The sequence below is a fragment of the Cryptomeria japonica genome, chromosome 2, assembly GCF_030272615.1.
Source record: "Cryptomeria japonica chromosome 2, Sugi_1.0, whole genome shotgun sequence".
Classification (NCBI taxonomy): domain Eukaryota; kingdom Viridiplantae; phylum Streptophyta; class Pinopsida; order Cupressales; family Cupressaceae; genus Cryptomeria; species Cryptomeria japonica.
Window position 1 is genome coordinate 451,869,592 of NC_081406.1, and position 27,180 is coordinate 451,896,771.

Sequence of the window (27,180 nt, forward strand, 5' to 3'; positions counted from 1 at the left end):
GAAAAAAGTTACAAGTGTTGGCAATCAGTAGAATCCTTAGATTGATTTATTCCTCGAATAATTATGAGTCCCCCTTGAGATTACCAGCAAATCGTAACGAACCAACTGAGACTATCCATACACATTTGGGAACCTTGGAGTTGTCTTTGTGATCACACAGTTCAGCTGTATGGCACATAGAAGATTTTGATCAAGAGAGAATAGGATATCTCTGGGTATTTTATTTTGTGTTGAATGTGCATAAAAACACCACCAATAGAACCTTACTCAATTTTCCCTAAGTTGCCCTAATTAGGGTTTGGAAGATGCTTGGAAATGTGTATTATCGAATAAAAACCTTAGTCTTGAACCTGCAACCAGATTAGTAACACAAATAAACATAATATTTAACAATGTACACATAGAACTTTCATGCTTATGGTACTCAATAAATGCCTTTGGAGCTCCATCCAATCAACCCATTGCTATTGTGAAGTACCGTGGGAGATCATACAAGGTGCCATTGAGCCTATCCAACAGGCTCAGGGGTATGGAAGTACCACTGTTATGTTACCTCCTGCGTAACTCTTTAGAGTTCAGCGGTACAGAAGCACATCCATTAATCAACCCCTGCTTAACCTAGAATGGACCTTTTGGCTGCTTGTCCTCCTTATATGTACTGTATCTTCCCCTCCACAATGGAATGTCTGATTGGTTGGATTTCTACAGATTCTGTTCATTCTATGTTATGCAGATTTTAGAAATGTATAATAACTTTAATACTGATTTAGAAATATATATGCAGACTTAATACTGAATAGAAATATATAAGCAGGCTTAATACCGGTTAGAAATATATATACAGACTTAATACTGGTTAGAAATATATATGCAGACTTAATACAACAGAGTTGTCATTCTAAGATCATTTAAGTATTATTTACATATAAAACCATACTGGTTCTTAGTATAAATAATACCACCAAAATTAATACAAATACTCAGATCATTGATTAAATGATTTGTATATCTCTGTCCGAAGGATAAGTGATTGTTTCCCTTGATGAAAATGCAGATATTTTGATGCCCCTCACTGGATCGCTTGGTTCTGTTCCTTTATATTCTTCCATCCATATGTAAGGTGGTGAGTCTTCTCAAGGTGGTGCCTGTTGGAAAGAGAAGTGCCCCTTTGCCCATGTATTTCCTGTCAGGATTAAACCACCCCTTAAGAATATTATTATTAATGCTAACTAATTCTTAAACATTATTTTGGAGATCGCATGTCATTAAGGGAAATGGGTTCGATCCAAACAATTACTACTTAATGTCAGACATCAGGTCTGCAATATTCCCGTCCCTGGAGATAGGTGTCTGTAACACGTTTAGTGGTCCATGAAATTGTGATGTCTTACGGTTAAGACTATTTCATACTTCAGTCTTTTAACTGTTCCTCTGACATGTTGCTTTAACAACCCATGCCTTGTTAGCTTCACAATCGCTGCATCTTCCTTCTCACAAAAGTTTGTTGCATTGCTAAGTCTGACTGCTAGACAAACAATAATTGATCTAAGTGATTCTCATTTAATCTGCCATGTTTTATTTCTGACTTATCCCAATAGCCACCCAAACTTCTCATACTAATCAGTGTTTAGCATTGTATTTCAGAAAATTGTGAAGTCTTACAGAGTAAGACAATTTTCTGAGTTTTAAATGATGATGAATGCATTATAGTCAAGGTCATGATAGTGAAGGATGTAATTCTGACAGGGCATGACACATCCAATCTTCCCAATGTCCTTAAGCATCAAATCCAATCAATGTGAATCATAAAGGCACCGACAATGGTTGGATGCTTCTTTTGAATAAATCTACCTACAGCTACATATGCTACCAAATAGTTCGTGACAATTTGGACAACATTCTCAACCCTAACCTCTTGGATCACACCCTTCAACATATTGCACAAAGTCTTAGTGTTTTCTACTTCATGTATGGTATCTACAGACTTCAAGAACACTAATGCGCAATTTGAAGCCACTACAAAGCTAATGAGAGTCCTATTCTTTCCATCTATCCATCTATTCTATAAAATGTTGCAACCTTTCTCTGCATAATTTCTTCTGATTATCAGATACACGTTGTATTTTGATGGCTTCGTCTAGTAATCGGCCACTAAAATCTTTACCCGTTGGCATCTTAAATCCCTTACTAGCAACTATTGATGCATTTACCACTCTTCCCAATATGGGTTGTTTGCTACATTGAAGGGTATATTATTGTAGTACCAAAATTTAGGTGTTTCCATCTAAGTGGTATCTTCAAGCAAAGCTTGTGCCTCTAGAACAGTGTGAGGGACAAAGAAATTTGGTGATGAATGAGGATGGCTAGAAGTCTCATTAGTGGAGTGCGGATGCTGAATGTGTGGGCCATTAAAAGAATCTACAGATGTTTTGGGGTTGGAGGTCATCACTACTGCCATTGCCTCCCTTATCCTCTTCCTTTCCGTTTTCTTCATATTGTAATTGGTAAGTAGGGTATCCAATTCTCTCTTCACTTCATTGGGCGCTTGAGGACACACCTTTACATCATGTCTAGGTTTCCGAGCAAGTTAGAATTTCAAACTATTGATTCCTCCTATTATAGGAAATTCATAGAAATTATAGGTCACTGCAGCCTTGGTCTCACTTGCCTTGCCATGCTTCCATGTAGGGCCTTTATCACTGCTGCCTTGCATTGAACTTGCAATTGGTGGTTTTGTACATAGAAAAAACAGAATAAATAGTAGTGTTTTGAATCTTGACAGTCAAATTTAAAAATAAAATAAAAGGAAAACAATTAAAAGATAAAAGAGAATACAACACTAGCAGGGAGGGTTGTGAAATAAGAAAAACCAAAAAAATTGGGCTCCATAACAGTAGGGTTATCGGCATTTGAATTTCGAAATTAAAAAACAAAGGTAAAAAAAGAGTGCATGTCTTTGTCAAATGCACTCAAAACATGATTCAGTTTTTGATTCCAACCTTAAAACACTTTCTAGTCACTCCTCTTAGCTTGATTTGCACTTGTGGAAGACCAAATGAGTGTAAAAAGAGAAATAAAGTCATCTGTTAAAGCCCAGATTCTCTTTTCTTTGCATAGGTGAGTTCAGGCATGAGACTCGCAAGTTTCTGTCTGAGACTTGCAGGTTTTTGAAGGAAGCTTGGTCATGACTTGGCGATAATTCAGCTAGTACTCAACTCATGATTCTTGTAGAAGTCACATGTTTTGGTTTTTGACTCGTGAGCCTGGTCAATATTTTTAACTATGGTTTAATATTCTAATGTTATATCCAGCCATGTTATTCAATTGCCATCTGCGGAATCAGGCTGGTTGTGCACACACACACACACACACTGTACATTGACAGTAGCATGAATGTTTCAGACAGTTCTCTTGGTAGGGCCTTTGATTTTATGGACTGCAATCAGCCTCAAGTTGTGGCTGGGGTCCGATGTATTTCTTTGGTACTTATTGCCCACAATTTATCTCTTGTTTTGAAATTTATATAATATTGTTCTGTGATAAAAAATATTTGGTAGATTGCATATAAAGGTAAAAAATAATATTTCTAAGTTTGTTATTGTTTTGTTATAAAAATGAGGAAGTAAATGGTGGAATATTCCAGATTATAAATAAAAATGATTAACTTGAGACAAACCTGAGGCGTTTATCAAGCACAAAGTCCTTATAATATCTTTGATGAAGGAAAATTAGAACAATATACTGCATTACTAAGAGTTAAATTGGAAGATATAGATGATGAGATATTTATACAAAAGAAATAAAATCAAGATTTTTTAATGCAAGATAATATTTTTAAGCAAGGATGTAAAGTTAACAAAAATCTTTGCAATAGGTGATAATATTTATCTGAGAATGATTGAAATAACTCGTTTGAAAAAGTCATAACCATATTTCACTCTTGAAATTCAAACATTTGAAAAAGTATACAAAATCACAACTTGTATATCTATCTACTGATAGTATTTTCATGTCATCTGGCTGTCTAATACTATACATTTAAATTCAAATATTGGGTGTTGGGCTTTGCCTTTTCTCATTTTGTTCTTTGTGTGGGATATCTAAACTCATTTGTCAGTGTTAGAAATATCTTACTTTCAACTTTTGTACTAAAAATTATAGTCTTAATCTGACACTGACAGTGTTTCCATGAACTGTTGATGTATTGCAGATGCAGAGCAAAATTTTTGCTCCTTGGCATTTAATTCGGTGGAAGAGCATGCAGGATGGTTCTTTCAAGCTTGTAAATTACTCTCAATTTGTTTCTTTACTCTGACCAAGGATGCTGGTGGTGCAGCATCTGTAGTTATTGCACTAGCAACACGTTTGATGGTTTCCCTAACTGATGTGAATACATGGAACCACTTTGTCAAAGACCACAAAGGAGATGGGAGCCTTGTGGCATGGAAGCTTATAAATTGGATATCAATTGGAAATGCTAGTCTTTATTCTTCAGTTCGTCAGTACATGATGAAACATAATAGTCCACTCACTGGGAAGTACAAGTCTGTGGGTGAGATGGATGAAAGCTTCATTATAACTGCAAGTGCTATAACAATGGTCCTGCGACCTTTTTGTGCACTAAAACCAGAAGATTTTAAAAATATCCACTCTGCATCAAATCAGTCAGATTATCCTGAGAGTTATAATGCTGGAATAAAAGGTGCAGCAGAACAATTTTGTGTGTATATACTTACAATCCCTCATCTCACACAACGACTTCCTGCTGTACTGATGCCTGCTCTTCAACACACAGTGACTTTCTCACATTTTTTGAAGACATTGGTGGTATGTAACATCTCATTTGGGAAGTATTGTCCCTGCCTCGTCTGTTCGCAAAACTGTGAATTTTATATGTGCATATCTATACATTTTTATAGATGTTATGAATATGCCTACTGAGGGAACAGCAATTGATGCAGTTTTTTCCCTATTAATTTAAGTCTGGAGTGGAGGAAGAGTCCGTGATGTTAACCGATATATTAAATTATTGTTTAATTAGACCATTTGCTGGCCACTTGCCCACCATGGAACCATGCAATTGAATGCTGATCTCAATCCCTTAATTTATTGCCTTAGAGAGTTATATGTGGTTGCATCAAAATTCTCTCATTAGGCATTTACCTACTGCATATCAGCATTGCTGATTATTTTGATGTTGGTTATGATAATTTAATTGGAAAAGCCATAGAAGTCAGTATTGTTCTCAAATTTCTTGGCATTCCAAAAGATAAAGATATTTTCAATTTCTTGGAATATTATCAGGAAAAATCCCCAAAAATATTGGGAACCCAATAAATTTAGTAAAAAATAATAGAGAAATAACCAAATTTTTTTCACATTTAAAGCCATCCCAATTACATAGAGATTGAGAGAGTGAAAAAGACGGAAGTGCACGCCATGAATTTTTAAATATGGATTTTTCTCATTAATTTGAGATTACTGATTATAGATTACTGTAATATAAATCTCATTAATAACTCTGCCAGAATGATAATGAACCATTAATGATTAATGCAGTAAAACACACCTAAGGTAAATATGACTTGTAAATCCTACCATTCTCCCTAACTTTAAAGTTGAGGAGAATAATCTATACACAATATGGTAACTACAGTTGACAACAGTCTACCTAACCTCTTTAAATACCTCTTAAGTTTACAGCAGTCCCAACAATCATACCTGGCATTTCAGGACAGCATTGTCCTGTCTTAACAATGTTTCATATTAATCATTTTAATCAGCAATATTTTCTATAACGTTGACAGCAGTATTGATACCCAAATCAATTTATCACAGTACTAATAAATATGCTACGGAATACTGTACTGATCAAGAATGTACAGGTCATTATAAATACAGAACGTTATTGATCAGTAATGATAAGAAGATTGATTGCTAATCACTAAAGGATAGTTATGTCAAAAGACAACAATGACGACAACAATCTTGTACTGAACCGCCCCAATCTGCTGTTCTAATTCTGATTTTTTATTTGTTTGAATGCTTGCTGAACTTTTTTGTGTTTTACGGTTTTCTGATTTTTTTTGTGTTTTCTCTGATTTTTTCTGATTGTTTTTTGAAGTTTTCTGATTTTCTGCAATTAAACTGCATGCAAACAAAATAGTAAAGTTCTGGAAACTGAAACAAAGTACTAAATGCAGCAAAGGGACAATTAATCAATATTTATTGCATCAAATGTACAAGTCACATACCAGTACAGCCCAGGTACAGGTCTGATTTAGATCTGGAACAGCAAATATGTCACTCTCAGCAAGGTTATAACTTATAACACATAAGACGGGTTTTCCAACGTCTGATCTGGAATATCCAGCAGGTTCTAATGCTGATCAGTCTTGAAAACATTCAATTTCCCCCACGCATAGCCTAGGGTTTGCTGCCCTTGACTCCAAAATTGGTACGGCAGGCTGGTAAATGGTCACAGTGCTGATATATAGTGCTGGGCCAGCCCCAATCTGCTAACGGCTACCGCAAATCTGCTCAACAATGGTGCTGATTTCTGATTTCTCCTTCAACCAGACAAGAATTGGGGTCTTCCTCACAACCCTGTGATGGATGACCTGTTAAAATGTTTTCAGGTGGTCTTTCACACCTGTAGGCACTCAATTCCTTTGAGAATTTCTGTTCCCAAAGGCTGATTCCTCATGCAGAAACCTGTTGACGTAGGAAAAGTGCATGCTAATCTTTCAGTCAACACGGAATAGAATGTTAAGTATCCTACCTTCTCTTGAGTAAGGAAATCCCTAATGCTGTTCCGAATGATCAAAAGGGACAACCTCAAGGTTCCAATTGTCAAGTCTTGACGGCTTAGGATAACTCAGCGGTAATGTGTTTTGCTAGGAAACATGAGGGGGCTTACGAATGCGACAAGCTATCCTACATTTGACGATGCCTTGATTTCAGACTGGGGAAAGAAAATCAAAAGGACAGGGTTTAGGAATCCTAAGGACAATGAAAGCAACAATTGGTGCTGCAGGTAGACAGATTTCACATAAACTAATTCCTGCTTAGCCAAAGATATACTCACAACTCCACAAGAATAGTGAAAGCTGCAAGAGATAAAAGGATTTTCAGATTGTGGATATCTATTTAGGCACCCAATGTACCCATAATTGAACGAAGGAACAATAATAGGGTTCAGATTAACCATGCATAAAGACCTACAATCAGCAAGTCTCCAATGGTAGGAACCTGAAATCAAATTGGATACCTTCACACTTCACCATTAAAACCATTGAACTCTAATTAACCAGTTGAAGAGAAACCATGCAAACAAATTAGGACAAACAACCAAACACCATGCTTCAATGCTTTATTCATTGGTTCCAATTGCCATTACAACAATTTCTGCCCAACAGTCCTATTCTATTCTATTTCTACTCCTAATCCGCCAAATTTACAAAAACTCTAACCATCTAACCTCTAATGATCTAACCCCTTACAAAGAGAGAGGCAATGGCCTTTTATAGTTTTTACATTTTGAATCAAAGACTAGGATTGAAACCATCCAATGGCTGTGATCCGCGTTCTAGAAGCTTGATAGTTTTAACCCATCCCCAGTAATTCTCATAACTTCCCAATTGCCCCTTTTCAACCACTTCTTTAGCTATTTGCAATTGTTCTCAATCAATTTTTGGCTAGAAGACAAGAATTTTCTGGGTTCAAGGTAAATCAAGTAGTTGAGAAATAACTAACTTGTGTCCCCTTTGTTTTAAATTTCATTAAACGGGGCCCATAGGTAATCATTTTACAATATACGACGTGTTTTACAAACAGATTCAACTTTTTTGCTCTTTCCAGCTGTGCATTTCTGATTATGCACACTTCCTGTAGCATCACTTTGAGCTTTGCTGATGCCTTCTGGAGACTTGGAATGGCATGTTCTTCATTGTTCCGTGATCACCATTTTGATCCTGCTTGCTTCACCTTCACCTTCCGGCTTTATCATGATCACATCTTCGTCTGTGTTGGGTCTTCTCTTGTCGCCCTATTGGTGGCATTGATCTACAAAAAACAAGTTCAACTTGAATCAATTACAGATGAAACCTCCCAAGCGTAAAATTGTGCACGATTTCCACCTAACACAGTTCACAAGATTTTGTCAGTATACATGTATTGGGGAATTGGGGTCATTGCGTTCGAATGCTCTTCGAAGGATGTTTTAGTCCTTTCCTCGAGCCTTGATGGTGTGGCAACAAAAGGGTTTTGGCTTCCTACATATGCTACGTCTTACACAACCCTTTTACATTATGATTCTACGATTTTAAATGCCTAGGTTCATTTTGGGCTTTTTTTTACAAGGCGACCTTTTTTTTTTTTAAAAAGACGTCTTGGTTTTTAAGAAGGCAAGCAAACTTGAATTTTTTACTTGCTCCGATTCCAACCTTGACTTCTTTCGGCATTTTGCTTGGTGTTTACAAGGGTTTTGGTTTTAAAAGACATGAAGCTTATTTTTCATTTTAGTGCCCTTATCCACTTTATTCATTTTGACTTTGGCTTTGGTCTTTCAGTATAAACTTCGGCGATATGAAGGCAAAATGTTCCCTCCTTTTAAAACATGCGAACTTGATTTTAATTGACTCTCCTTTTATGATTTCATTAACACTTTGGCGCTTAGCAGTTTTTCGGTATTTTGAGGGGGCGATGACAAAAGTATTTTAAAACATTTAAATTTTCACTTTGTTCTTACTTTTGTCTAGGCGTCTTAATGTTGCTTTGGGCCTTTCATCGGCCTTTTATGGGGGATGTGAAGGGGCTTTGTTTTTTTTATTAAAACATTCAAACTTCATTATTTCAATTCATTAACAAAGCCTTGATCTTTTTTGGTGATTGCATGAGCCTTGGAGGGGTTGATTTTGCTTCTAAAATTTATTTATCTAATTGAATGTTCATGTCGTTTGGTATTTTCTACGGCAAAGACAAGGGCGAAAGCACCTGTGCAAGATTTTGTAGCCAAACTTTGACTCGTTATTTTCATTTTTGACTCCATCGACCTTGCATAAAGTTCATAGTGCTTTCATTGGGGTTATTATCGGCGTAGACAAAACAACAACTCATCAAAACGCCTGAGCTTCACCTTTATTGGGGTTTTTCTCGGCATTTTTAATAGGCACAATTACAAAAAAAAAAAAGACAACTTCATTATTTCAATTCATTAACAAAGCCTTGATCTTTTTTGGTTATTGCATGAGCCTTGGAGGGGTTGATTTTGCTTCTAAAATTTATTTATCTAATTGAATGTTCATGTCGTTTGGTATTTTCTACGGCAAAGACAAGGGCGAAAGCACCTGTGCAAGATTTTGTAGCCAAACTTTGACTTGTTATTTTCATTTTTGACTCCATCGACCTTGCATAAAGTTCATAGTGCTGTCATTGGGGTTATTATCAGCGTAGACAAAACAACAGCTCATCAAAACGCATGAGCTTCACCTTTATTGGGGTTTTTCTCGGCATTTTTAACAGGCACAATTACAAAAAAAAAAAAGACGACTTCATTAAGGAAAGAAAAATCCGAACTTCGTTTTGTTCTTTACTTACATGTTTGACGTTCGACACTTTCTACAAAATTGGAAAGGGATTTAAGAAATGTGATTTCACTGTGCTTTGTTTTGTTTGGCAAATGTTTAAACGATTTGACGTCCAGCGCCTACGGTTGTCAATATCATGCCTTAGCCATTTTCCACTTCGACCCTCCTAACACCACTCTTTTGGTGTTTACGTCAGCTTTTGCAGGTTCAGGGAGGCCACAAAAAGCTCAATTTTTTTTGCCTACGGACATCTCTCTCTCTCTCTCTCTCTCTTATATGCAGGCAACGGCCCGGAGGCAGGGGGGTCCGTGTCAGAGGAGACAGGGATGTGTGTGCAATGCACAACAAAACCCTTATCTCCACAAGCAGCAAAAACTCTTCAATCTTCAATGCCAAGAATGAAGAAATGAAATCCCAAATGTTACTTTATTCTCCCTCCAAAATGTTTGATCGAATTCTAGGGCTGCATATTATGATTTTAATGTTTTAAAAACTTATGTTTTCTACAAGCAAATTGAACCCCTTATATCTCCCCCTTTATTTTATTAAGTTGTTTTTAAAAACAACTTTATTAAGCCTTCCTACGCATCATTACCCATGGTGGTCACTCTTTTTGTTACTTTATTAAAATAATATAAAGTAACTTTATTTAATCAAGCCCTTTTATTAATTAAAAATAAAATATTAAAGTTATCACTTTAATATTTAAAATTGTTATTCTGAAATCATCGCGCTGCCGTCAAACTGGAAACTGAAGCTGCAACTAGTATCAAGGTGATGCTTGAGTGAAGTAGGCCAACTGCCAATCGACTCCTAAAAAATAGAGATTCTCCTAAAAAGTAGGAGACTGATTCAAATCATTTGGAAATGCCCATAGGACCTTCTGCAATACTTCACATGCCTCTGGGTGGTCAACCATCAATTGGCAGCCCCCTCTTAAAAAATAGGGACCCCCCTACAAAATAGGAGACTGATGCTAAACTTTTGAAATGCCCCACAGACCTCCCCAAGGGATCTCAAACCCCCTGAAATGGCTCCCTAATCACTGTCTTAGCCTATGGGAACCTGGTGTTAGGCTAATCCCTGTCATGGTATGTTTGTACTTGGGAAGGGGACATTACAAATCTCAATTGGTACATCATTAACTGCTGATATTGAACAATGAAAACTCCCAAACACTAATCTTTCTAATACAACTACTTTACACATGAAATAAAGAAAATAGTATCCATTGATAAGTAGATATGACAGTAAGTCAACAGCAGTACTAACATCTGCGATGAAATATTAATGACAAGTCAATAGATAGCATAATCATTTGATTGTTTTGTCTAGTAACAACTATGCTCACAAATCATAAATAATTACAGCAGTGAATATTATGCTAAGCTTCTAGATTCAACTGTGTGTATTTTGTTTGCATCAACATTTTGGATCACACTGTGATCCCAAACGTTGATGCAAAACTTAGCATAATATTCATCATGAACTGTGGAAATTTAATATCTATGAATTACAGCAGTGTTCGCTATTATGAAAGGCAACAGTGATAATTACTAATCACAATAATTATAGTTGTGTTCCTTATTCTTTGCAAATCCAATTAGACAACTATCTTCACAACAATAGATAACTTGATTCATTTTTGAAATAATGACAGCAATAATTGCCATTGTCTCTTGGCAACAGATCTAACTGCTATTCAATGATGGCAGCTGGAAAACTTAACATCTACTTACACTGTTCAAGGTGTATAACCTGTTTGTAAAAGTTGTATAATGTTCAAAAAATTGCAGGTTTGATGCTTATATAGGAAAAAGCTAATCTAACTTGATATTATCAGTGATATATTGTCAATGATTTTGCAATATATTGGTGAAAATTTTGGTCAAAGATATTTTTTAAAATTCGCAATATTTTCAAGAAAATAATGTAACCCTAACGAGAAAAGACATTGGAATATATCACAATATTTTAAAAATATTTATATGTATGGGAAAAGCTATGTATTTTAGGAAATAAAATAAAACTTTGGGACTATTGAAATAATTTGTTTTCATAAAACTTTGGCACTATTGATATAATTTTGTGCTTAAGATATGTAGCAAATAATTTATTAAAGTTGTAGACAATAGTATAGATATCTTAAATACATCTATCTAACAAATGCCAAGAGATTTCAGTCTGGAGATGCTTATCTAAGTTATGTCATAAATTTAATATAGACACCTTGAGACTGATATCTCTTGCCATCTTTTAGATAGATGTATTTAAGATATCCATTGAAGTTTTTCAACTGTTGACTTTTTTTCAACTCTTGATCCATTTTTATCATTCTTACCTCATCTGAAGGGACTAACTAGGCTATGGCAGGTCAAAGCAGATTTCAAAGGAAGTTATCTTCCCAGCAATATCAAATTTGGATCAACTAAATCTAACAGGGACTCCAAGTTCTGTATGGGCTCTGGTCAATATTGTTAGTTTGGCATCAGTTTCTGACGAGAGCTCTGAGTACTCTGGACATCTCGTGAAGGGCTTGGATTGTAGTGAATATGTGTTTGCTCTTTGTAGCATTTTAGAGGATTTGATGCCATGGATTGAGAACAACAGGCAAATAAAACGAAAAATGGCTGAGGATGAAGAAACATTTGATGAAAACCATGTTTCAGCTGCTGTCAAGCACTATTCTTCAAGTAATGCAAACAATGAGGATGGACTTACAGACATGAATTTGTCATTTATAGAGTTTCTGAGGCCGCTCTATCAGCAGTGGCATCTGCAACTGCTCCTAAATACAATTAAAAAGGACAGTTTTCCTATGCATGTAACACAACATAATGACATGTGGAGTCAAGAAGGCATGAAGAGGAAATTGGAACTGCAAGATGTTGCCCAGCTGTATTCATACCTTATTGCGATGTTTTCTGCTTTCAATTCATCTGCTGGACCTTTGCCCATCCTTAATTTATTAGCCTTTACTCAGGGATTTTTGTCACAACTGTGGGAATGGCTGCAGCAGTATCTATCTCTCAATAAAGCAAGTCATTCAAAAGTTCACAAGCACGCACAAACCAGTACAAATTCTGGTGGTAATCAAATTCAGGGTACACAGGGCAGAAAGGAAGAAAGTTTGGTTAGAAATGTAAGCAGCAAGTGGGCCTCTGCTTTTTTAAGAATGAAAGGAAGGTCTTCAAATGAAGATAACACCAGTGACATGGGTAAAGATGTCTCTATTCAGCAGTGTACTGATAAGGATAATGTATGCCAAGTATGGGACTTGGAACCTATGAAGAGAGGTCCTCAGGGCATTCCAAAAAATACTTCTACAATGTTGCTTTTATTTTGTGCAACATATGCTCACTTGCTAATGGTTCTCGACGATGAAGAGTTCTATGAGAAACAGGTTTTTGTTTTCTTGTTTGTTTGGCAACTACTGCTAGCTGTGGTTATGGCCTTTCTTTTGTTGCTTATCCAACTGCATCCATTTGTGCTGAGATTTTACCCTGATTGAAACAGGTTCCTTTTACACTTGAACAACAAAAAACAATTGCAGCTATGCTTAATACAATGGTTTATAATGGGTTTTTGAGTAATGCTGGGAACCATAGCAATCCTTTGATGGAGGCTGCTGTTAGATGCCTGCATTTCTTGTATGAAAGAGATTGCAGACGTAGTTTCTGCCCCCCTTCTTTGTGGCTTGCCCCTGCTGTCAAATATCGCCCTCCTGTTGCAGCAGCAGCCAGGGCACATGAAGCTGTGGCGACATCCTTGAAGTTGGGAGGTTCATCGGTGGCTCCATTGATGGGTTCTTTGGTTGTGACTGTTCCACACGTGTTTCCATTTGAAGAGAGGTATATGAATATTTTCTTACCTTGTCCATGTTATATGCCTATTTTTTTATGAGAATATCATATAACTGAATAATGAGACATAAAATGTAAATCATAGAATCACATGTCCTGTTGTTCCTGTGCTTACCTTTCAGCCTTAATAACAAGTTTGCACCCCTGTATTTTTCTATGTCTGATGTATAAAGGTCAATTTTTTCTTAAATTAATTAGATGTATCTGCATTTCTGTAGTCATTTTTAAATTAAATTTCCAATGTGTTCTTTTATGGCCCCCACATAACAAACATGTGTTATATAGAGAAATAACTATGTGTATACAGCTCATGAAAGGCATTTTTAGTTCATTAAATAGGGAGAAAAATGAACTATATTGTAGTAGATGTTAAGCTACTTTAACCACTGGAACTGCGGGCTTAGCCACAGGACAAGCTACTGTAACTGCTAGTACCATTGGCTTAATCAGAAAGCAGTAGATTGTGGACCAAGCAACGTAATCTTGACTTGGAGATTTAAAGAGGATGGTGCATATTTTTTTTGAAGGGTTGTTGAATTAAACAATATTTATATCCATGCAGACAACTAATTGAAGGCAGGACAATAGAAAATTTTCTGATTTGGAAGTTGTTGGCAAGATTTAGAATCTAAGGGTAATCTACAGATGCATTCTTTTAATGAAAAGTAGTGCGTCTTTCGAGAAATTTGATAATTACATTATAATGATTTGAGTTTTATCTCTGTGCCCCATTGCACTTTGCACCACTTTTAAATTTGTGTTTTGAATGGCCATATGCCAACCCATTTTGTGAAAAAAGTGTGATGTCTAAGGTGTGTAGTTGAGTGAATTAGGTCTTTCTACCTTAGTTTGATTACATTTGCAAGCACTTTTTTCTTTAGAGGTTCTCCAAGCATAATTGCATTTTCTTTGATGGCTATCGACCTCCATTCTTTTCTCCATTTGCCCTTTTTGCTAAGTACAAGTTCTTTATTCATTCATTGCTTTCAATTATCTAGGTCTAGAAAATTCTAATTTCAATTCTAACCATCCATATCCGTTTAGTTTATAGGTCTATCAAATATTTTTTTGTCTCTAGCTGTCATCATCTTGGTTGAAATATTGTCATTTTTGTCAAAGGGATTTGTTCTTGTCATTAATGTCAAAAAGTATGGATAAGATTGTTAGAGCAAATTGACATCAAAGATGTTTAGTTGAGAATCGAGATTATTGGATTACATGCCATCAATGTCAACTGAAAAATGAGGTATATCTGATTGAAAGACTACTTACCATCAGGAGAAGATACTTTAAAGAAAGCAATCAAGATAAGGAACCAGATAATGACAAAATCTTTGTGCATTTAAGATTTGATTGCAGCTACAGAAATTACTGAGATGCAGGTAAAAAGGTTGAGAGCAGCCTTGTTTAAAGTTTAAGAAAGCTTTAAGAGCAGCAATGGATTAAGATTTTGATAACAGCAGCAATTGGAGGAGTGATTAGTTAGAAAAGACAAGCCAAATTTAGTCCCCAAGTATTAATACAAACCAACACTATAAAACATTGATTGGGATTTGCTGGTGATAAATTTAAGACAGCAGTCAAAAGAAAAACCATAGAAGACAAAGTAGCACATAGGAATAAGACAACACAAAATAAAACATAAGACAAAAAACGAAGAGAAAAGACATGTAAAAGAAATAAAAATAAAGGGGCCCACTCCTTATGCTATAGCCCCCACTAAAAGACAGAAGTCATCCTACGTAGAAGGATAATAAGGAAGTGACTTGTATAGTCACAAGAAGGCAGCGATTTATTTCTACAGCAAAGCTAATGAAGGAGACAAAGACAGTTAATAAGAAGCGATTTGAATGTGCTATGGCAGCGACAGTAAATGAGGAATAATTACCTGAATACAACGATCTAAATATTAGTAATTAATTATTAAAGATTACATCACATTAATGAAAAGGTGTAGTTTGCAGCGATTGACTTGGTGAAAAAGTGCAAGTTCAAACAAACTAATAATAAAGTGTGATTGAGAAAAGGTTGCAGCGCTTAGTAAATAAAAAGTGTGTGAACAAAATACAAAAGGTGTGACCATTCAAAGAGGTATCTTTTAATAGAAACATGAAGGTATAAATGACATTTGAATTTGAAGAGTGTGTGAGTTGTGAATAATAAGAAGAAAAAAGCTTATGCACTAAAGAAGAGATAGAGTGTGATGTTAACATATAAAAAGGAGAAGTATGAGAGATAGTGGGTGCCTGTGTATATGTTTTTGAAGACAATTATTTTCTATACCAGATTATAGGAAGGCTGTAAATGAAGACATTGTATGAGATTTAGGAGAAGATATACGCAAGTGTGTGGAGTGTGTTGTGTATGGAATCGTTTTGAAGATCTATATTAAAGGAAGGTTGCAGATAGCTATGAGAAGATTTTGAGCAGAAATAAAGATAGAGAAATATGAAGTGTAATTCTGATTTGTTCTAGAAAGAAGTATGTGTAATCTATGAAAAAATATGAGCAGATTTGTGAAGAAAAGTATTGATATACTTAAGTGATAAAATTAAGAAAGATATTGAGAAGGATTAGATCAGATTTATGAAAGACAAGTGTGCATGATAGAAATCAGAATAGGAAGGAAGATTGATATTTGAATTTGGATCAGATTTGTGTTTAGAGCAGATTTGTGAAAGGAAGTTGTAATCAGATTTGTGAGGAAGGGAGAACAATATCCTCTATTAAAGAATTCGTAGGTTGGTGCCTATCAAATAAGAGATTGATGTCTCTTTCTGAGTTGGTGCTCAGTTGTGGGGGTTGGTGCTTCCAATGGGTTGGTGCCTACAAATTCAGAAGTGGGAGTTGGTGCTTCCAGTGGGTTGGTGCCTACAAACATTGTAAAAGAAGAATTATATAAAAGCATTGATTTGTTGTGGTTTTCTCCCATTTGGGTTTGTAAAACATTGTGTATTGTGTTCTTATGTTCATGAGTGTTGAAAGTTAGTGAATAATGCTATTGTGATTAATAAAGTTAAATTGGTAAAATTTGTTGTCATATTGATTCATCCCCCCTCCCCCCTCCCCCCTCCCCGTGTCCCCTCTCAGTATAACCGTATGATCTTCACATCTCTTTGCCATTGGTATCCCAATCTTGTTTTGTCTCTTTACCAATTTTCTGCACCCGATTTGCGATTATATCTATCCTAAGATTCCTAACAATATTCAAGATTAAAAAGTACTTTGTGGTCCCCATTTTGTAATAATGTAAATTTCCTTGGTACTATGACACTATATTTTGAACTTAGAACCATTCATTGCTTCTTTTACACTAGTCCCATCTAAGTTTTCTAGGCTAACCAAATTGTTATTCATTAACTCTTGAATTTTAAAAGGTTGAAGCCAAAGTACCAAGAACATGCCAAGATTATTTTCTTATCATTTTTTGTATTTTTTTGATTGATGACAAGGTTTTTTAGCTTGGCTCATAACCAGGTGAAGCCACAATCAGGGGGCCTCATCCCTGGCATGAATGCACAACAATCCAAACTTGTGAGCATGAGCACAACAACCTAACGAGGGAATGGAGCACAGGCATGAACGACTGCTCAAACATGAATGCTTGCTAAGTCACCTGGCATGAATGCTAGCAGCATCAATACCGAGGGTCAAACCCACGAGCACATTGGATTTGTGGAGGCACAAGCTTGTGATCACAATGCCCCGGTGGGAGTTTCAACCTTGGTGGCCACAACAACAACATCAACACTTAACTTCTCCTTTGCATTACTTTAGTTGGATATTGTGACATTATTATCCATTCATCCAATTGATTGAGCTTTAGAGTCTTTCATGTAATCTCAATTCATTCTCAAGTCTATTTTTTGACTACGATCCTTAGGCTCGCTAAGATGTACTCCTTTGGCACTATTACTTCTAGACCGTATATGTACTAGATTGGTGTATGCCCAATGGTCACTTTTTACATAGCTTGATATGTTATAGTACTAAATGCAAGTGCTGCTCCCAATCCATACCTTTGTTCTTCCATGACTTATAAAACATTGCAATAAAACTTTATTTGTTGCCTTAGCTTTGTTGTTGGCTCATGGGTAGTACATTGTAGAAAGGGCCCCTTGTCATCATGTTGATCACATGATTAATGAAGTGCCCCCCTTTGGAATTATAAATATAGTAACTACTTGCTTGTTGATGAACTGGGTTGTATGTGCATTGTTATTTTGTTGGGCTCTTTCTTTAGTCAACTTGCTCAGATATGTTATGGCAACCACAATGTATTTACACTAATGCATTATACAAACTTTCATCGGATTGATGAAGTCCAATAGTTTTTGTGTTTGAGATGGTCAATTGGCATGAATTTCCTCTTAAAGGGTTTTCCAACTCTCTAACGTGTATCGAATTTCATAACCCATTCCTTGAATCAAAGTGAAGTGTTGGCCATTATACACTTGCTAAAAGTAATTTTCATGATGTGTGGTCAAGCTGCATGTGGCTTCTAGCTTCACCATTGTGTGCATCATGAAATCTTATTTCTTTATGCATCACTCCTCAATACTTGGTTGGGTTGCATCTTATACAACAATCCATGGACCAATTAGATCAGGAACAAAACACATCACCATAAGTGATGTTGACATATCAGATACAGCAAGTATTATTACTAGCAATAAGTGGAAATTGATTAATGAATCGAAGGGTTAATATCAATCACAGCTCTTGATATCAGCATTGTTATCGTCAGTGGAAGAGGTCCATTGCATAATTCCTATTGATATATCAGGAAAAGCAATATCTCTACACACACACACACATATACATATACATATACATATACATATACATATACATATACATCAAGGTTGCATGGGTACTCGTACCAGAGACTCGGACGCGTATCCCGCACCGGAAACTTAATTGGAAACGTTTCCATAGAGAGGAGACTTCCCACTAACGTATCCGCCCGTCTCCCACCGTCTCCAAGCCAAACAAAAAAAAAGAAACCTTAAAATGTAAAAAAACAAAAAAAAAACAGGCAACAAAATAATCAAAATGTAGTACAAACGGAAGAAAAACAATGCTCAAAACAAATGCAGGTCACAAGGATTTCTTAAAACGTTGCAACAGCCATTACTAAATTATTATATTATATTTAATGTTCAATGTCATTATATTTTCAAAATTTCTATAAATTATTAAATTATATTTAAAAGAAATTGGCGTCTCCAAGTACCCACATCTCCTATTTTGAAAAAATAGTCGTACCAGTACCAGCACCAGTCTCCAAAGTCTCCAAGTACCCTTGTACCCGTGCAACCTTGATATACATATACATATACATATATGTATGTATGTATGTATGTATGTATATACACATGTATACACATGTATGCACACATATACACACACACACACACACACACACACACACACACATATATATATGTGTGTGTGTGTGTGTGTGTGTGTGTGTGTGTACACACATGTATGTACACACACACACACACACACACATATATATATCTTATTGCAGATTGGAATATCATAACTGTGCATAATTCCTAAGGTCATATCAGATATAGCATTGATCTAGAATTTAGTCTCTACATGGTTCTTTTGAATAATATTGTCATATCCTATCAATTATATGGTTTTAAACCTCATAAGCGATACTGTTAATCATAATTCATAGTAACTATAGATTTGAAGGAAAGAAATCTCTTGCAATTGATTCTTTAAGTTTTCACAAGGAAAGAAGTCTCTTGCAATTGATAATTGATAGATAATTGCCCCCATTTCAGAAGTGTTTAAATAAGGGGACATTACAAGTGGTATCATAGTATTGCATTTTGTGGTTATATTGCATTGTTCCTAAAATGGGACATTACAAAACCCCCAAAAAGCCCAGGGATTCACCCTTGGGAACACTATCCTTTAGTCTCTTAATTTTGTCATCTATATTTATTAATTTTGATTTCATTGATAATTTCTTTATCATTTTCCTTAAGTTGTGCTCATTCCCTACAGCACAACATGGGTGTCTCAAAATTGAACTAGCAAACTTTTGAAGTTCAGGTGTCTCAATGCCATGATCCTCTCATCATACACCTAGAAGTGGAAACATATTTATGTAATTGTTTGACTTTTAGTTTTTTAATAAGAAATAAATAAAATTTGAAAGACAATAAGAACACATCGAAGATTGTAATACTTCCTAGATTAGATATTAGAACTTTATCTAGTGATATGGACATCCTTTCTAATTTCCATTTTGTGAGCAAAGAGGCTTTTTACATTACTGTTGATATAACAGACAAGAAAATTTACTAGTGCTCTTTTGCTTCTGTTGTTCCATGCAATATACATAGTTTTGCAATGTGTGATTGTATGTTTCTCTTTAATTAAGTTGCCCACCAGTTATCCATCCATGCCTTGAATATCATGAAAAGTAGGGCTTTTGAATCTGACATTAAATAATTAATGGTGTCACATTTCAAGTGTTGCTTGCCAATTTGGAGATTGTGGCACATTGAATTGCAGGTCTGGATAAAATAAATAATTGCTTGTGCTAGTGTTTTGTTCATGCTGGGCACAATTTGAACTGGCACTTTCAAGTGACAGTTAAGTGCCATTGCTCAGGAGTAGTAGGAAAGACAAAATATGATTGCAAACTAGAGATGAACTAGTAGTGGTGGATATAAGCCATCAGTTTCATCTGAGTTACATAGGCTGTGGTTCAGAAGAAGAAATATCCCCAATCTCTATTGCATTTCATATCTTTTAATCTTTCTTGAGAGGTCTCCAAATATTCATTTTTTTCTGTCAGTACCTTGGTCAAACTTCAGGATAAAGCCTTATAGTGTGGCCCAAACTTTTACGTTAGATTGTTTATCTAGTAAACTTTATGCTCCGATGTATGAGTTTGTGACGATAGTTGGGTTACTTGTAGTGAACCCATGCTAGATCTCCTCTTGTTCACCATTTTTGGACATAGTTATGAAAGATAGGACATGGAAAAACTGGAAAAGAAGTAGGGTATATAAAAATTGAGAAAAGGAAGGGCAACAAAAATGCTCACACCTTAGAATACCCAAATTGCAAAATAAATGTTTTATTTGAGTTACAACTACTGCAAACATGATTCCTGCAGTGATAATTGGCAAAAAATGAATGTTCATGATTGGCCATTTGTGACTGAGAAAAATGCTCAAGACACGAAAATCAGCTTTACACCATTGCCCACACTGGAGAGTCGATAAAAAATTGCAGTAACCAATTGAAAGTAGAAAAACCTTGCCCTAGGGTGCTATTTGCTTCTTCCCTTAATTCATAATGTCAAAAGATTAAAAAGTGTTCTAATGGGCACTGTCTTGTTGTGTGTTGGCCGAGTCTCTGCAGTGTCTTGTTGCACAGAGTTGGGCCTAAAAGATCCATTTTGTTGACTTGCCTAGTTGATATATGTGATTTTGCAGAGACTCTTCTAGCTCTTATATATGGTTAGAATTATAGTTGAAAAACTCGGACTCGCCACGGACTCGGCAAACCAAACATTTGGACTCAGACTCGGACTCATGAAAGACTCGGCAAAAAAAAAAACCGTAGTTTTACAAAAAAACATAAAGAAATTAATGCATTTAGAGAACATAAGAGCCATTATTGGAACATTACACATGTCACATACTCATAGTTTCAAACTTTCAACTCTAAAATGTATAATACCAAGATTTCTTCAATGCTAATTATGCTTTTATATGAAGCCTAATCAGACTCAGAGGTTAAATTTTCCCTACTTCCATCGGCGCAATTTCCCCCTATATTTTTCGACGGGGGTTTGGGGGCAGCGCCCCGCGAGGCCAAAAATACTTTTATTATTTTATAAAGGCATCGGGTGTTATTTTTCTTTTATTTTTCACTCCCTCAGTAATGCCAAATGAAGGCAAAATTTTTTAAAAAAACTCAATTTTAAAGCTTGCATGACTTTTTTTCTGGGTTGTGCGAGTCCATCTGAAAGACTCGCGAGTCCGTGCAAAGGACTCACGCGAGTCCTTGCAAAAGACTCGCAAGTCTTTCAGATGGACTCGCTAGGACTCGCCTCGCGAGTCCTTGGCGAGTCGACTCGTGGCTCCCATGGACTTGCGAGTCCGTGGCGAGTCCACGAGTTTTAAAACTATGGTTAGAATGCCTTACTTTATTACATATTTTGTTTCCAGACATTTTAAATTTCAAGAATTAAAGTCTAGAATTTTTATCTTTGATTGGTTGATGATTCCAGAGAATTTTCATTGTTATATCTGGTTGCTAATAAAGCTAATATTTGTATTCTAAGCTATTGAGGCCAAAATTAAACCAAGCCTTCAGCACTCTCAAGCTCAAAGATCAGCTGAAAGGATATTTGAGTACACATTGGTTGCGGGAAGGTGGGTCATCTCACTAACAATATCACTTATTCAAAATGTTAGATCTAGTTGTAGGATGATTATCTACATTGTGGGCCTTGATAGGATATATGTTACATATATTCTTGCCTCATGTTTGGTGTTTTCTCTCTTCATGTTGCCATTTTATTAGAAATTGTGAGTTATCACATCATAGGAAATAACTCATTAAATTAAACCCTTCTATTCATGCTTCTAGGGAAATTTATTTGTTTGATTTACCAAGCTAGAATAGAGATTTCTTGGTGCTTCCAGCATAGCAGATACATACTTTCTGTTACTTATTGGTATATCCTGCAAAGACAGAAAATTGAAATGTGTTGCATTTGACAGCTAATACTAGGTTGCATTTGTTGCAGTATGTTGAGACTTGTAGAGTCCTAGCAAGGATTTGTGGATCTTAGTCTGAGTTGGGCTTGGCGAGTGCCGCTGAGACTGGCAGACTTGGCCAAGAATGACAAGGCGAGACTATATATATATATATATATATATATATATATATATATATAGACTTGATATTCAGACTCTAACACCCGATCTCACAATATTATTTACTCAAGCACCCGATCTAACTTTTACAAGACTAATTTCATACAACATCCGATGCCTCAAATGAGCTCACAAGACCTCTATTTATAACATTTAAAGGCCAAGGGATATATGAAAATTACCAGTAGATGTGAGTGGTAGATGGAGGTACTGGTAGATGTGAGTGGTAGATAAGAAAAGTAGATGAAAAAGTAGAATGAATTTTGGAAGATAGTGAAAGTGGAGTGGTAGGTGGTGTTTGTGTGTGACAAACACAAAAAATTACCAAGTTTTGGCAGGTTTCTCCACTGAGTCTGACTCTGATTCAAAACACAAGTTACTGAGTCCAAGTCTCAACCTATGATCATTGATTTGTTGTACTTTACAGATTACATCTGGCTGTAAGTGTTTAGTCAATCTTTGTGATAGGCAAATGGGGCATGTTTTCCAGATTTCTGTAATGGCATGTAAACAACTAATACACACTTCAAAGTTCTGGTGACAAAGGTTTTGTACTGTATTTTATTTTGCTTTTTATATATATAAAGAAAAATAAAATATGTTTTTTTTGAAGTTGTTTTCTTTTAATTTTTTTTAATTTCATTTTCAGTTTATTTTATATATATAATAAAAAGAAAACAAAAAAATTGAAGTGCATTGTTTAATTTTTTCTTTGCTTTTTAAAAGGACAAGTCTATTGTTTGGGGAAATCCAGATGTCCTCGAGACAGCTGAGGGACCCCCTTAAGTCCCTTTGATGTTCTGAAGTCCCTGAGATGTCAACAGATGTGGACAACATGACATCTTCAACATAGGCTGAAATACAAGGGGATGACCCCAGTATTTTACATTCTGGGGGAACAGCAAGGAGACATTTCCTATGCAAGCCCTTGTCCTCAAGGCATTTCAAATGTCAAAAACATCACACTATGTCCAGGGATGTTTCCCCATGGTATGCTTATTTTATTTTGTCGAACCTTCTTCAAAAATAGAGAGATAAAAGAGAAATTCAAGCAAAATGTAAAAAGGGGAATGGAGGTTCAATTTGTTGAGAACCATTATGCAACTATCACTTAAATCAGAAACAACATTCTACTAATCTACTGATATCATAGTTATTTAGTTGAAATTTGCATTGGAAAACATTGTGATACATTCACATTTGTATTGGGTTTTGCAGGGTTCAGATGTTCCGTGAGTTTGTTAAGGCAGATAAAGCATCTCGAAGAATGATGGGCGAGGTTGCTGGACCTGGACCAGGATCTATTGAAATAGCAGTGCGTCGAGACCACATAGTGGAGGATGGATTTAACCAGTTAAATTTGCTCGGGTCAAAACTAAAATCTTGTATTAATGTTTCTTTTGTCAACGAGTGTGGCCTCCCAGAGGCAGGATTGGATTATGGAGGTCTGTTCAAGGAATTTTTGACAGATTTGGCAAAGGCAGCTTTTGATCCGCGGTGAGTTGTATTCAATTGACGAATTCAAGGGTGTCATATATTAGTTTAATATTGTTTAATGCATTTACTCTTATGATGCATAATATTTTGTTGCTATGGGAAAATCCTATTTCAATTTGATTCCTAAAACTTGTTGCAGTTATGGGCTTTTCTTGCAAACTTTAACGGATGAGAGATTGCTTTTTCCACATCCACCAGCCCGACTCCTTGGAAATGGAGTGCAAATGATTGAGTTTCTTGGAAGAGTTGTAGGTAAAGCTTTATATGAAGGCATTTTACTGGATTATTGTTTCTCTCATGTTTTTGTGCGAAAGCTACTTGGTCGATATAGCTTCCTTGATGAGCTTTCTGGTCTTGATCCTGAGCTGCACCGGAATCTTATGTACCTGAAGGTAGCTTCTTTTATCTTCATAAGCAAACATGTGATGGCATATTTAGGTTAATATCTTTATTATGATTACAATGACATTGAATCATCAATATGTATCCTGTCTTTTACCAGTATTGTGATCATCAATATTATAAACTTCCAATATCTATGCAGAAAACCTTATTGCATTTTTAATTGTAGAAGATCCTGAAATTCCAAGTACAGTCCTTGCATTTTTCATGAAATATATGAAATTCTTATTTATCTTGACTGCTGCAAAAATGGACATCTTGCACAGAAATTTTCATTTGACAAATTAGTGTACAGTGTGGACTTGCATGTGCAGACAAGATATTAACAACAAAATTTTAATATCAGAGAGTTAAAGTTAGGAAAGGGTGGAATTAGGTATAAAGACAACATTTATCCTGACAACTTTTATCGAATGTTTGTGCAATTGCAACTTTGCTTTTCTAAAAGTGAGGATAAAAGATTCTAATGTTCTCACTTAAAAAGTTAAATCAAAGATATGAGTGCAACATAATGCAATAGTTCTTCGACATATGTATGGGATTCCTAGGGCTTTTTGAGGAGTCCTTTCTCTTTAGCCCAACAAAAGAATGCAAAGACATTCACCAAGGGGTAGGAGGGGGCCTTAGAGAGGAACGGGATTGGAGGCAGGTCTACTATAACTACTGGCTATAATGAGGTGAAGCGGCTACCTCACTCCTCACTAGAGAGGGAGCCCTATCTCCTCTTCTGGGCACCATCTATTGGTAGAGAGAGCTTCATCAGAGAGATTGTACAAGCATGAAGCAATTATGGAAGTATTCCAATATTAATCTGGAGGTTTAGATGACTGGTTGATGTTCATTGCAAGAAGGATGTAGAGTGTCTAAGTTTTGTCTAGAATTTGAATGCTGTATTCAAAACTTAATTGTTGTTTTGGAAGACACTACCAAGCGGTTTCATCTATGCTCTGATTGGGAGAACCTTTTAATCATTTTATACATTGAACTGAATTCTTTTGTAGATATCATTTTATCTTCAGTACTGTACAAGTATGAGCTTCTACACCATAATGAAATGCTTAGGGAGCTTAAAAAAGGAATAAAGCATGAATCTACACCAACAAATATGCTTATGCATCTCTATACTTGGGTTGCTTTGCAAAAAAGTTCGAAAATATTTGACTGTTATAGCTGTTTTTGCCAAACATGGCAGAGTCAAAAGCCAGCTGTTGGGCATATTTCAAGGAATGATATTTGAAAAGCACATGATTATACTGAGACAGGGAGGGTGTGAATCAGTATAATAACAAACTTTTACTTTTTCAAACAAAGCATATTAATTGCACAATATCATTCACATAAGATGCAACAATTACACAACACAAGAACACAAGATATACGTGGATTAAGGGAGAAAATCATGACAAAATATTGCTTATATAAACTTGTCTAACAAACTTTGTGGGCATAAACCCACAGGAGACGCAATTCCTCTCAATTTGTAGGCACCAACCCCCACAGCTAAGCACAAACTTAGTGAGAGAAACCAATCTCTCCATTAGGAAGCACCAACTTCCACAACAAAGTTCCACCTTGAAGACGTTGCTTCTTCAATGGATGATGGATATCTTCATCTTTCATCCTTTTAATCACTCCACAATATCTCATTAATCATAAAGTACTTGTATGATTACACATGCTTGAATGATATTCTTTAATAGATAATCTGTCATTATTTCTTCTATCGATGTCTTTTATACTCACTCATAAATGCATTATCATTTGAATGATCTGTATCTTTATTTACTCCTCACTTGCTCTCTTTGAGTGTTTGACTGATTTTTCTTTTTAATCCTCCGCACTTCATTCCCTTTCAAATCTGCATTTACTTTTCTTTAAATCTGCATGTACATATTCTTAGAAATCTGCTATAAACTCTTTTGATGATCTTTTTATTTTCTCATTTGCAGATCTGCAAATTTTAAGTATGATATATACTTTTATTCCTTTAACACACCTTCCTCTTATTTATCTTCACACATTATTCTTCACTATTCTTTAATGTGTATATAAGATATTCCTTTTTTAACTCTCCACACACTCATTTTTCAATGTATTCTTTATGTCCACATATTTAAATGATGGCACACATCTCTTTGAATAAGAGATATCCGTTTAAATGGACGTTCTTTGTTTACAAACTTGCCTTAATTCAAATACCAATCACTGCCTTTTAATGCTTGATTGTTGTCTTATTAATATTTATTACTTGACTTGGGTGATATTATTTTTATTCTTTGGACATATATCAAAGGTCGGCCAGCGTTAAATTAAAATGTCTGTCTTGATTTTATATACCTTTCTTCACACAAGGCTGCTCTTTATTAGATGTAGTCACTGCGATATTAACTTATTAACTGCTGTCATATACATCAGTCCTTAACCACTTACAAGGGCGATTGATATATATTTATATTTGCCTTTGCCGATTTCCTTGAGAGATCTTTGACATAGATCTCATTTGAGATCAATGACAATTATGGCAACTTTTTGGTTCATTAACAATCTTCAATCTATGAACTCCTTGACATCAATAACAATCTCATCCAGGAATCTCCCTCATACATTTTCTACATCAACGACTAGATCTAACAATCTCCCTTGCATACAATATGCTAGCAAACAAATGCTTTGACATTAATGACAATAATTCCAACAATTTCCCCCTTTGACATTTATGTCAACCTTTCTATCAAACCGTTTGTGAATGTAGCTTGAACATAATGCTCTCCCTTTCTCCTCCCCCTTTTTGTAACTCTCCCCCTTTGACATCAATGGCAAAGGGATGTCCTAGTACTTTCACAAAGAAAACTCCCTCTCTCTGTGACACTTCCTCTTGACATCAGCAGCATCATTCTCCTTTTC

General features: G+C 35.6%; 1 protein-coding gene across 4 annotated transcripts in view; it reads left to right on the forward strand.

Annotated features, from left to right (window-relative positions):
* The window catches only part of LOC131031618 (E3 ubiquitin-protein ligase UPL7), a 249,054-nt gene that overhangs the window by 114,402 nt on the left and 107,472 nt on the right, over window positions 1-27,180 (forward strand). For all 4 annotated transcript variants that reach the window (XR_009103067.2, XM_057962785.2, XM_057962784.2 and 1 more), the window contains exons 4-8: window positions 4,211-4,827; window positions 11,971-12,990; window positions 13,104-13,438; window positions 23,596-23,874; window positions 24,014-24,266. Coding sequence is in view for 3 of the 4 variants with exons in the window: in XM_057962785.2 (XP_057818768.2) it covers window positions 4,211-4,827; window positions 11,971-12,990; window positions 13,104-13,438; window positions 23,596-23,874; window positions 24,014-24,266 (2,504 nt within the window). In the remaining variant the exon portion in view is untranslated. The remainder of the gene's footprint in view (window positions 1-4,210; window positions 4,828-11,970; window positions 12,991-13,103; window positions 13,439-23,595; window positions 23,875-24,013; window positions 24,267-27,180) is intronic.